The sequence below is a fragment of the Rhinolophus hipposideros genome, assembly GCF_964194185.1.
Source record: "Rhinolophus hipposideros genome assembly, chromosome: 1".
Taxonomy (NCBI): Eukaryota; Metazoa; Chordata; class Mammalia; order Chiroptera; family Rhinolophidae; genus Rhinolophus; species Rhinolophus hipposideros.
Window position 1 is genome coordinate 94,992,136 of NC_138047.1, and position 13,550 is coordinate 95,005,685.

At 40.8% G+C, this 13,550-nt stretch overlaps 1 protein-coding gene across 4 annotated transcripts in view; it reads left to right on the forward strand.

The window, feature by feature from the left end:
* PPARGC1A (PPARG coactivator 1 alpha) overlaps positions 1-13,550 on the forward strand; it is a 626,509-nt gene that overhangs the window by 184,492 nt on the left and 428,467 nt on the right. For all 4 annotated transcript variants that reach the window (XM_081048191.1, XM_081048194.1, XM_081048184.1 and 1 more), the window contains exon 2: positions 660-724. In XM_081048191.1, coding sequence (XP_080904317.1) covers positions 707-724 — 18 coding nt within the window. In that variant the 5' untranslated portion in view covers positions 660-706. The remainder of the gene's footprint in view (positions 1-659; positions 725-13,550) is intronic.

Below are 13,550 nucleotides of genomic sequence, written 5' to 3' on the forward strand. Positions count from 1 at the left end.
GGTCCTCCAAGAAGCAAAAGTTACACATACTAGTAAGAGCTCAGTAAATATTATTTGGTCAATGCATGAATAAATGGCCTGAGTGGTAGAAAGGATGGTGTGTCCTAGAAAGGGTTGTTAAAAATATACCCTTCTAAAAATGTTGTTAGTGAGATTACTTCTGAAGTGTTCTGACTTCCTTGGAATAATTTTTGAAGACAAGTCCATATGCTGACATGTGAACATAAGTATGTAACAAACTGAACAGTAGTAACATTATTTTCAGGCCAGATTTTAGTTGGATGGTTGTTTTTTGTCAATCTAATTTTTCCTCCACGTTTAAACTGGATATGGGAAGTATTTCCAACCTTTTCTCCGGTATTAAAGGAATATTGGTGTCTGGGCTCATTCTACCAAAGAATTCCATTTAGTACTGTCTTACTCTGGGTAAAGTGTGTTTAATATGTTGAGATCATGTTAGAGATTATGTGGGAAATATCAGTCCCCAAGGAAAAGATGGGTGGTCAAGTTGCACTGTGTGGGGAAGATGAAAGTTGTAATTCTTGTCCTCCTGTTACAAATTCTCTCACTATAATGGACCAAAAATTTATTTGCCTATTGCATTTCAATATCCCCATCTGCGAAGTGGGGGTAACACAAACTTACCCTCTGCCTTTCAGGTTTTTTGCGAAAATCAGTGAACTAATATTGGTAGAATTGGAGCCCCATGGATGAAGGGTACTTTGTAAGTATAACACATTATTGTCATGTTCTGTTCTGTTACTCCAAAGTACAAATATCAGATGTCTGTTCCTGTCATATTAGGAAATCAGCAACACCGAGTTTCACACCCAAATATCAGTGATCTGACTTCCTTTGAGGAATTTAATATTTCTGAACTCTCTAATGTTTTGTCAATGTGTTTGATGTCGAAAAGACTGACCCACTATCCCTCACCCTTCAAAAAATATTCAGGCAATGTTTACTTGATAATTTAGAAGAATACATGTCTGCATATTGTGTAAAAATGTTGATATGCACCCTGGATGTGAATGCAAGGTATCTCTATTTTTCTTCCCCCACCTCTCTATCACTTTCTTTTTGATTTGCATTTAACTCTGTGTTTTGAGCAGTCCGTTTGTGTTTTAAAGAAATGATTGGTTTCAGGGAGAGAATGACTGTTTCATGTCCGCAATGTTTTGTTGTTAATGATGAAACTAAATGATACATCCCTTAGACAAGTTGCTAAGTATTGTGTTTCCAGACTTTGGGTGGGAGAGGAGACCAACTAGAATGGTGAACTAAGTGTGGATCACTCTTCCCTTAACATGTTATAGCCCAGGTGGTTTAGGCGTGGCCTGTCCACGGAATGGCCACAGACTGCAAGCCACAAAGTCAGAGAGCAGGCAGAAATTGTATAATCCCAAAGCAACTGCTTCAACTGATTTTCCACGCTGAATGGTACCTCTTTTTATTTTGCTAGGTCAGCCAATGTCCTGGCTGGCAACATGCCCAGGACTTAACACCTAGTACATTTTTTTTTTTTAAATGGTGGTTGTCACCCTTTTACATGGAGAAATGTATAACGTGTTGTGTTGTGACTGCTTATTGAAGCCCATTTTAGTGAGTCATCCAGAGATTCATGGGACTATAGGATCTTATGTCTGGAAGGTCCTACCTGTCTCATCTAGTTCCATTTCTTGGCCAATTTAAGGATTCATCTGATTGATAACCGAGATCCTCTAGAGGCAGACCTATGACCTCAAGAGGCAACTCTTTCTAGTTACAGCATTCTTTCTTGAGTTGAACCCAAATCCACTCTCTATGTATCTTCCACATAGATACCCAAATCCACCCTCTATGTTCTTCTACAAAGAACAAGTTCTCCTCCTCCAAAGTGACATCCTTTCAAGTATTTGGTGGCACTTATTGGGTCCCCCTTAGAGTGATCTCTTTGTTAACTTCAGTTCCCTTAACAACTGGAGTTTATATGTCATGACTTCCAAACTCTTTACCCCTCTGGAAAGGTTCTCATTTGTCTATATCTTTCTTAACAAGCAGCACTGAGACTCTACCTTCTCCAGGCCCCATGCTGCATCTCAGAGTCAAGAGATCTAATCAAAGGTATGGAAGCGAATGACCTCGAAGAAATCATCTGGAGTCGCGTGCGCCCATGGATTGGTTTGAGTAATGAGATGGCAAAGCCCACATCCCTCTGTGAGGTGCAGATGATTGACAGGGGAAAGTTGTTTTGGTTAATAATACAATCTGCTTGCCTCCTGGAGACACAGCAGTAGCCTACTAATTCGTTAGAAATGAATTAAGGTTGTTTACCGATGTTTTAAAGTAACTGTCAGAGTGAAAAAAAAAAAGTTCGTACTGGATGGGACCACTCACTTACTTCGGAGTTGCAGTTTATTTTAAGCTGAGTGCATAAATAATATATTGAGATACGAAGGGTGATTTCAAGCTTTAGAACACGAAGCCTCCTGTTTACTAACTGTCATTGGGCTGAAGAGAATTTAAACAGCACTGAACCTTTTTGTCTGTGAATGTAAGGCATGAAATTAACTTTCATTTCATAGTTAGCAGAAATCATGATTAAGGCAATCTTGTTGATGGGTCTCTTTTGCTATGCAAAACAAGCCTTGGCAACAGAGTGCTTCCCTGGTATCTCCGTTGAAAAAAGACCCTCACTCCACCCCCCCCCCCCCAAAAAAAAAAAAGCAAGGATCTGTCTGGGTCCCTGAGTCAGTTTGTTCTGGATATAAAGAAAAACAGTGGAAGAATATTAGATTTAGTCCCAGGGTCTCTAGTCCTGTCCGCCAGGAGCCCTCTCTGAATCTCTCTTTCTTCACCTATCAAATGGGGATAATAGTCTCTGCTTCCAGTACTTCACAGGAAGATGGTGTGACCCCAATGAGGTCATTGTTGTGAAATGGCTTTGAAAGACATCTGGGCAGGACAGGGCTGTGTTCTCAGTGACTTACATATATTAACTCATTTCGTCTTCCTGACAACCCTATGGGACCCATACTATTATTGTCCCAGTTTTGTCCCTACAAAAACTGAAGTGCCAGGGAAGCGAAGGGACTTGCTCCATCATCTCGCAGATAATGAGGCAAATTGGGACTCAAACAGAAGCCCGTTGGGGTCCAGAGGTTGTGTTCTTAACTATTACTTCTTTGGGAGAAGGGGCCAGGTTTGCCTACTGATGGTTGTGCCTCTTAGTCTTGCTGAAGGAAATGAAGCATCATCCCAACACAGCCTGGAGCAATTTTAGTTTGAGGAAATGCAGGTATGGCTTCTTCAGGAGTGACTATCAATGAGGAGGAGCCCCATTGCATAATGATGTAGCCGACTATATGGATTAATTATGTTTTATGTGTAAACAGCCTGGCGATTCTTAGATGAAAAGCCTAAAGTGAAAAGGCCTATTACTCGTAATGCTTTCAGAAACAAGAAATTTGATTGACTTTTTGTCCCCGTAAACTTGAAAGTATGATAGCCTATTTTGGAGCACAGGGAGAGTGTTAGAGAATGAATAGAAAATATATTGGGATGTTTAATTTTGCATGATTACATTTCATATTTGCTGAGGTAACTGGCACATAGAAGTGTATAATAATATCACAGCATATCTATTTTAGATGTTTTGATAAAATACTCTGGGCTTTACAGTCTGATACAGGAACCCTTTGGGATACGTCCTTATTATGCAAATGAACAAGAATGTATTTGTGTTCACATCACTGAAAATATGTAATTTGTGTAACTGCTTTTTAATTTATATTTACTTGAATTTCAAAAGAGGAAAGAGCCTAACGTGATTAATGAAAACAAAAATGATGGGAATTTGCAGACTTTCCCCCTGAAATATACTCAGTCTATCGTGGGGCCCCACTTAAAAGTTGGAGTGGCAAGACGGGGGTCTGAATTGCTTGGGTTTCTGAATGAAGCAGTTCAAAAATAGGATCATTTTCATAATCCCAGAAAAATGGACAGACTCATGAGACGTAATCAGCTGAAGGGAAGAATAAATTCTCCAGTTCCAAATGGCCAAAATCTCAGCAATTGCTGCTGTGCTCTAGCCCTTATTAATACAATAAGATAATTGCATGATTAAATACACTGTGGAATTTCGATAATTAGGAACTTTGTTTTCTCATCACAATATGCAGCTTGCTGAAATGTTGAAAAGCATTGCGGACTTTTACGGAGGCCGGGCTCATTCTTTCACCTCACGTCCTCTGCAGCCTTCTGCGGCTCATCTGGCGGTTCTGAGACACTTCCCTTTCGGGTTATTTTTAGTTAGTTATATTTAGACACGGTGAAATTAAGCAGGAAGTCCCCCAAAGTCTGACTTGCCTGCCCAGGTTATGAGAGTTGAGGATCATTTTGCTAAAAGCATTGCTGGTGCCCTCTAGATCTTTCTAGGTAATAATGGGTGGAAAGCAAGCTGAAGACTAATGCTGTTTGGAGCTGGGCAGTTACCTCTTTGGGTCCTAATTCTGAGATAACTTAGTGGAGTTGCTGAGAGGACAGGCTCTAGACCAGGGCTTCTGGGTTCAAACCCTGGCGTGGCCTCTTACATACTGTGAGACCTTGGGAAAGAAACTCGATCTCTCCTATTTGCTTATGTGTAAAAGGAGAATGTTAGTGTAGGTTCAAGGCTTAATTGAATTAATATGTGGAAGGAGCTCAGAAAATACCGGGCAGCTTGTAAGCACCCAGTAAAAGTTAGCTAGTATTATCAGGTAACATGGGAGGAAGTTTCACATTCATCTGAATGTGGCAAACCTTTGAGGAAGAACAAGTAAGTCGATTTATGGCTTCACCCTTTCAAGAAATGTTTATTGACCACTTTATCTACCACCATCCTGAGTGTCAAAAAACAAAGATGAAAAATCCTCTTCTTTGCCCGGGAATTAAACTGGGAAAATAGACATGCCTATAGATGATGATGATGATGATGATGATGATGATGATGATGATGATAAAAATAACAGCATTAAAATAGTATCTAGCAGATGGTAAGGTATTTTAGCAGGGACGGGTCTGTCGTAGTGCCTGCAGGACCTAACACATAGACGAATGAATGAATGACAGGAATTCAGTCTAAGATGATTTTGTCTGAGAGTCCAAACTGTTTATCAGCACAGAGTAGGTTCCTAGCTGAATAGTCACTTAGCATGTGGCTTGGGGGAACTCAGCATATGTTTGGAGAATAAATGAGTGAATGAATGCAGAAAGAAAACTGATTTCCAGCTTCTTTAGGATGACGACCATCAGTTTGAGAAAGCAGGTGAATTTGCCAATGTTGCATATTAGGGTCACCACAAGGGTGAAGCAAGCTGACTTAGGTGTAAAATTTAAGGAGGCACTCACCTTCAGACTCCTACAGGTGCCTCCTTAAATTGTATGCCTTAAATGCCTCACTTTCCTCCCCCTCGTCAGGGCCTAGTTGAATACTGCTCATCTTAGGCGTGTGACTATGCTTTATTTGAATGTGTGTTTGAACACTTCCCCTAAATTTTAATTAAAAACATTTCAAAGCTATAGAAAAGTTGAAGGTCGAGTACAAGAAATACTCTGTACACCTTTTACCCAACTCTACGAATTGTCAATCTTTGGCTGCATTGACTATATCCCCTTCTATAGACTTGACTTTGAACCTTGTCCTACTGCACCAGAGAAATCACGTACCCTCCATGTGACATCCTTCTCCCACTTCCCGTACACAGAATATTCAAGTTACCTTCTAAATTCTGCATTTCAAACTTCAACGTTTTGGAAGAGAAAGACAATAAGAACATTAAGAGAACTTTGCTTAAACACTTTTTTCAAAACAGCTACTTGAAACTGATTTGTTGACTACTAATATGCTCACATATTTAGAACATGGCCAGTATAAGATGCTTCAAATTTTAAAGGTTAGCAAGTTTTTACCGGTGATCTGACATTCTCTTTCACAGAGGAGAGATTTTTTTGAAAAGGTAAATTCCCTTGATCATAATTTTCCTGAGAGCCTTTCAAAAGTAGATGGTAGTCCAATTACTTATACAATGAGGTCATTGTTCTCCATGTTAAGAATATTCACTGAGAGGGGTGACTTTGCAAATATAATATTGGGGCTATTTATAACTTTGGTGATATGCTTTCAAATAAAAAGAAATACGCACTGGACTTCGGACTATAATGACGAACTTTCATGAAAAAAAGCTTCTCGAATCATCTTGAATGTTCATAAAAAATAAGGTATCTGTCACTAGGAATGTGTGGCCAGAACTGCCAGAAAGTTGCATTATTTCAGTGGTTTTGAAAATGCTCTCTGAGGAGGCCTACAGAATCTGGGGAGGGATCTCAGAGCCCCCAAGGTGTTGATGACAAGCTGGAGGGAAGGGAGTGAGACCAGCATTGGAAATCCAGGCCACTCATGTTCCATCAAAACATCTCTGATATCATGTGCTTTGTATTGGCGTCTCCTTAAGAATCACTTTTCAGGAAAGTGTTCTAAAGCTCGAAAAGAGTTTGGAAACCGGAGCCCTGGTGGCTAGAAGAAGTGGGAAAAATTCATGCAGCAATGCGAGTTGGCAGTGAGACGTCATAGCTGTCATCCTGCAGGGTCAGAAAAATCACGAAAAGCAGATGCAGGAACTGAAACACGGTGGGTGTCTGTGAGTAGCCAGCAGGGTCAAGGGCCCAGACACAGCCTAAGGGGGTGATTCTGTGGTGGAGTGACTCCTGGTCCTTAACACAGAGATTCTGATTCAATAGATCCCAGGAGGGGCTCCGTCTGATATTTGAACAGTCACCCTGTACGACAGTTGCCCTAAAGACACGTTTATGTCATACAACAACACAATGTCGTGAGCTGATCAAGATGACTGGAGTTGTAAAGAAAATGTTAAATTCAGTCCTGTATAAATGCAACCCTTTTTCTAATGCAGGGGCATTTTAGAAGGATTTTTTCCCCCCAAATGCATAAAATAGAAAACATTATCCTGAATAATAGAGGGGGAAAGACAAAGAAATAATTATATTAAAGTAGAGTTTCCTGAGTCCAATGAGAGAGGAAAGAAAGCTTGCCTCTGGCTCAATGCTGTGATGGGTTCTTGGGAGAGAGACTCCACGGTGAGGCCTCACGACTTAATAGGATATGTCCAGACTGTAGTTAGATGGACCTGGGTTTGAATCCTGAGTCTCCTGCTTACTAGTTACAGAAGCTTAGGAAAATTATCTAATTTCTTTAAATTAAATGAGACGATGTACTCAAAGTACTGAGCACAGGACCTGCAAAATAATAGATGGTCAGTATAAGTGGTTGCAATTACTGTGATATCTATTTAACATGGATCTTAAAATGGGTACCTTTTCAAGAGGGCAGAAATGAAAGTGCGTTGTCTATTGGTTTTATTTTTGGTGTTTGAATGGGGTATGGGAGGGGGAGTAATAGATTATTCCCCAAGAAGAGAAATAGCATAAGCACATTTTGAGGTAAGACATGTTGTATGCTTTCGTGTCTTCAGTGTTCCCACTATTCTTGCTCATATAGGAAGTTCCAGATGACAAATATTTTATAAATACTAACTGATTTAATCTTCATAGTGACTCTAATGAAGTAGGTATTGTTATTTAACAGATCATGAAGCCGAGGCACAGAGAGGTTAAGTAAGTTGCCCACGATCACACAGAGGGTAGTGGCAGAGCCAGGGTTTGAATGCAGTCAATCGCTGTACTTCCAACTACTATGCTATGCTATTTTAATAGTCATGATTTCTGTGAATGTGTATTAGGAAAATACAACTAGCACAGTAAACACCATGGTTTTGTAGATATTACTGCCTAGAACCACTAGTAACATTTTAAAAAGTGACTTGATTTAAATGAGTCACATAAAACAAATAATAGAAGGGTTGACATGTAATATGATAGAAATCCTGTAATGTGGTCCCCAGATGATTTTGGCCTGAGAAATTCTGTGGCGAGGATGGATTAAGGCTACCCCAAGAGACTGTTGCCTCCAAATGATTGTATAATGGGTAAAACTACAATAAAAGCTTCAAGTTCTAGAGAAGAAGCAAGTGGTTTACCCTTGAGTGGGAAGCCAGGGGAAGAGAAGGCCTGTGGCTAGCTGACTTCACTCGCATTTCTGGCAGTTCCATTGGGAAGGGGAAGCACATTCCCCCTTGGTCCTGAAAGTCTGTGGAGAGGCAGGTCTGAGATCTGAGCCACTTTGCAGCTTTTTAGTTTCTCATTCTCCTTTTCCTCTCTCCTTCCTCTGCCCTCTTTTCTTCTCTCTTCTTCCACCTCTTCCCCTTCTCCTTTTTATTGTCTATGAGGACAGATTTCCAAGTGGCCAGGCCCCAGGAATGCAGACGCCTAACGCAATTCAATAAGAAAAAGAGTTTAAAACTCTGCATGGCATTTTAATTTACCTCCGACTTTCCAGGATGGCACTTGTGTCTGCCCCTGTATCTCTCCTTTGGATGTTTAGGTAATCCTAAACCAATCCATGCTTAGGCTTTTATATTTGCAGCAGATTTACCTTCCTGACAACTGTTAGAGGCTAATGTTAAAATGAGTTTGCATTCCCTGGGCAAATGAGCACAGGAGTTGGCCTATACGTTGCAGGAAACTAGACTGTAACCAGCTGCCCTTGGGCAAGGAATGTTTGGATTATTCCACAGTCCCCCAAACCTAAGGGTGGGATGCCTGCCCCTCGGGCTCCAGATCAGCAGTGATGGTAGGTCTCACATCTAGAGTCTCCTGACCCAGTTTTGTGCATTTCCTCTGTCTTACTGTGAGGATTCATATCATGATCCATTCTTCTTACCTCTCTATTCCTGCCATTTAATGCCAGGCATGTGGTATGCATTGTATACCTTGGCATACATAAACTTCTGCCCATTGGTTAAGGAGGGATAACCATAATTCAGTATTTCTTGTTTCAGATTGTCTTTTAAGTATCGATTGAGTACTTACTATGTGGTAGGTGCTCTCATACTACCATGTTTCCCCAAAAATAAGACCTAGCTGGACAATCAGCTCTAATGCATCCTTTGGAGCAAGAATTAATATAAGACCCAGTCTTATATTATATAAGACCTGGTATTATGTTATATTATATTATATTATATTATATTATATTATATTATATTATATTATATTATATTATATTATATTATATTATATACCAGGTCTTATATTAATTTTTGCTCCAAAAGACGCGTTAGAGCTGATGGTCTGGCTAGGTCTTATTTTCAGTGAAACACGGCATTTAATTCTCGCAACAGCCCTCTTCACCTATCCATGATGGGGAACCCAGGCTCAGGGAGGCTAAATGATTTAACCAAGATCACTTTCTGTTGGCTCCACACGATTCAGGTGCAGATATCCCGATTTTCAAGGGGCCTTGAAAACATTGAGTGGGTTTCCTCACCTCTTATTAAACTGGAATTTCCTCACAACCAATTCCATAAGATCTCAGTCAACCCACACATGGAAGAAAAGCTTCTCCCTCTTTGGCTGCAAATGAAGACTCTGTCTTCCTGGCATGAGTCTCCGAGTTTGATCAATGCTATGGCCCCTAGTGAGTCCAGGTCTGGAAGCCGCTCTCTGAGTTTCCAGCAGGGGCTGCCTGTGAGAACACCATGGGATTAGGCCTGGTCACGTGCCCCAAAGGCTGCTTTACACATGAAAATAGTTGTTGCAGTGACTAGAACACTGACTGGGTTAAACCGTCTGGTTTCAGATTGTTTTTGGAGAATGAGTAAGTCTATGATTTTTTTTCTTGTCACAGGCTAAGAGGAAAAAAAAGTAAGAGTGAAACTTCATAGCTATTTTTCTTCCCTCCATGTTCATAGTGGTTATTTATATCTGGGAAGTTTCTGTTGAGATTTGGTTCAGGGTATAGCCTTGGCAGGGTGGCTTCTGCACTCCGTGGTGACATTTGACAGACTGCAGGCAAAGCAGGATGGATTTCTAATATCTAGATGGATGGATTTGAGGGCGCAGTGTTGGGATTGTACTGTATTATGAAATGGATTTATTGATCTGCATCTAAAAGTGGCCCGTTGCCTGTTAATATCAGACCTGTATCAATATGTTTGATAAATTAGGGTTCCTGACCCTTTGCTTTGTTTGCTTTATCAACTCCACTTGGCAATAACAACAAAGGACTCCAGGTGGTGTATTGAGAGTGGCTTATCACACTGGTCCTGTGTGCTTCTGACCTTAGGGCCTGCTTTTGCAACACCGCCTATGTCATAACCACCCCGAAGAGCACCGCGGTGCCTGATCGCCTCCCCTGAATGAGACGTTCCCCTACAATGTCGAGTTTCAATCTCAGCCTCACGCATTAACCTTGAAATGCTGTGCCCGTGCTGTAGGCAGCATCTTCATTGTCCAGATGAAGACATTAAAACACTGCGAGGTTAAATGAGCTGCCCACGGCCACATGGTAAATCTCTAATACGGCTGGGACCCAGGCAGAGGTGTCATGGTTCCTGGGTGAGGGGAGGACACTTTCCTTCTCTGTGGTTACAAAGTAAAAGGATCTGAATTTGCAAAAAGCTCGCCAGGAATAGACTTTCTCCCCAGATGTGGTCAGGCTGCCATCTTCTGAGTCTTTGGGGGAAGAAACCCGTGTCCCTGTATGGAAACCGGAAGGTTTAAAATGGGATTTATTTGGTCTTTGTAGCCACAGACCAAGATTGTGGACTTTCTGTCTCCCACTGGATGCCAACCCTCAGCGGATGGTTCTTACTATACCACAGGTATCTTTTGGGGGGCAATTGTACATCCAGCCAGATGTCAGATGGTTTCGGGGAGACAGAAAACACGAAAACATAGTTCTCCCCACTAATGTGCTTATGCTTTAGTTTGTGGGAGTGGTTGAACGCAAGTCTGCCTCCCCAAACCCCTTCATTTGTGGGCTGGTAGAGATCTCTGGTAGGTGAAACAGGCCCTGTGACTCCACTTACATGACCACAGCCACAACACAGTGATAATGAGTGCCTGACTGCTCAAGACACACTACATACACTTGACTCAACCAATCCTGACAATGGCCTGGAAAGAGGTTAAGTATTCCCCTTCCCCAATAAAATCCTTAACAAAACCCCAAAACCAAAACCAAAACCAAAACTAAAATCAAACCAAACCAAACCAATCCAAACCAAACCAAACCAAACCAAACCAAACCAAACCAAAAAACCCCAAAGGTGTTGGGAGTTGGCTATCTCTGTATGTGCCATGTGGGGTTCAGGTATAATTATGAAGGGAGAGCTGAGTTCTTTGTCGTAAATAATGTTAATGTTTACTTTTGAACCTCTTCTGGAACTCTGAACCAAGTCATTTTGTCATCACAACAATGATAAGATGGAATATAGAAAATGAAAGAGATAATTATCTGGCAAAACATATCAAAACCTTTAAGAACTAGAATGCTTGAGAGGTAAGGGGAGTTTTATGTAGGAAAACTTTTTTTTTTCAACCTTTTTGGTTGAAGATTCATTCTTAGTGAAAAAAGTATATCACGGAAACAGGCTTATACCTCTGTTTTCATGCCTTTTTGTTTTGATTGAACCTCAGGAGTATCGTTCTGAAGACCAGGATTTTTTTTTTTTTTTTTTTTTTTTTTTTGTAGGTTGAAAGGGTGTATGGTATCAACCAACCGTTGGTCTTTAGCGTGAAATTTTTGACATCAGTTGATTTCAAATGCAGTGAGTTAACGAGCACATTTTCCACAGTTTTACTTGCATCCCTTGTTCCCAGGAAGATTGTCTGATAGTATGTTTTTTCTTTCTCTCCTTTACCCCCTCAATTCATGTTCCTCAAGACTCAAAGAAGAAGACCAATTTCACCTGAACATGTTAGAAGGGTAGATCTCAGAGATTCAGATCTAATTGGTTCAGAATGGCATCTAAAAATCTCTTTTCCTAATAAGCACTCTGTGCTTTTCTAACAAGCACTCTAACAAGCTTATTAGAATCTTTATTTCTCACAAGCAGGTGTTCTGAGGCCCACACTTTGAGAAACAGTGTTAGAGGCAGAGGAGTTGACTCCTGAGGAGATGCCAAGCAGAGTGCGAGAGGGGATGATATGTGTTAGAGGAAAATATCCCCTCTTCCGGAAGATGGTTTCAGGAGTGATTTGGTGGTGGCTTTTAGTCAATGTCCGACTAGTTACACGATCTTGTAGGAAATTCAGACCATCCATCTTACCCCAAATTGAAGCTTCCAAGCATTTATTGAACACGTTCTCTTGGGATCCCAGGATCTGAATAAAAAAAAAAACACCAGTATAATATGGATCACTGGGAAATATATTTGTTATGGGAGCTTTTTTTTTATAGTAGGAAGAATTTATTTCATGCAAAGAATGTATTATTTGATTGTCTCAGATTCTAGGAAGCTGTGAGTAAAGAAACACCACCAGCAAATTATCACATTAGAGTTGTTCATCCTCAGCCGTTTGTATACCATATAAATAAGCGCTCTTCAAAATCTTTCTTTATCCTGTCAAATAATTATTCACAGAAAACATTTTCATTACTTTTAAAGCAGCAACACTAGTGTGACTGAGCATAAGAGCGTGTGTGTGCATGTGTGCTTGTGGGTGGATATCAGCAAACAAGCCATGAACTAGTATTAAAACAACAAATTAGCAACAATTTAATTAAGCACAATTTATGTCAAAGTTTTTTGAATAGGGATATGATTACATAATTATATGGAAAAATTTGAGGGAAAGAACAGAATTTTTCCCCCGCTTATATTCAACTACACTTTCCACCATTGTCTGGCAGCTGTTTTTTGAACTGCCAAGCTGGAGTCACGAGTTGGGCCAAACCATTTCCGAAGGAATGGTCTGTGTGAGCTGGCGGGCTGTCAAGCTGTGTGGTCGTCGTACCAGCAAATGAGTAAATCAGAGTTTTAAGTTGCAAATGTGCCTCAAATTAACTTCTGCATCGTAGGGAATGAGCTTGGCATAATTTAAAGTCCAGCTCAGTGACAACCTCTCTTGTGGCAGCCAAATCAAGATGATGGAAAATTGAGGCATGGTGGGCCACGGAGCTTCCACAGGGCATGAACTCGGTGTACTGTGCTCGAAATGTCACATTCCAAGAGGTCCTGGAATTAGCAGGCTCAGTGTCACATCGCACTGTGGGCTCTGTTCACATGATGTGAGCCTTTGCTTATCTGACCAGGCCTAAAATAAGCCGCTCCCATGCTTTATTTATGAGCTCCAGGCCACCCAGGTCCGTGATGTAAGTAACCTTGGGGTACACAGCATTTGATCACTTCAGTTCCCATTAACTACCTGTTTCTAAATGGCGAAAAGCATTTACCCAGTGCATTGCCTTATTCATGAAGACACAAAAGCAGCCCGTTGTGCTGTCACTGGGGCTGATTTCCATGTAATGTGATCCAGCTGCTGAATGCTGCAGTGTAGGTTTCTAATGTTAGTTTTCTCCTTCTCTCTTTTTTTTTTTCCCTCCTCCATTTTTTGTTTTTTGTTCTTTTGAACTGGTCAGTTCCAGACATTATTAAGCATATAACTAACTG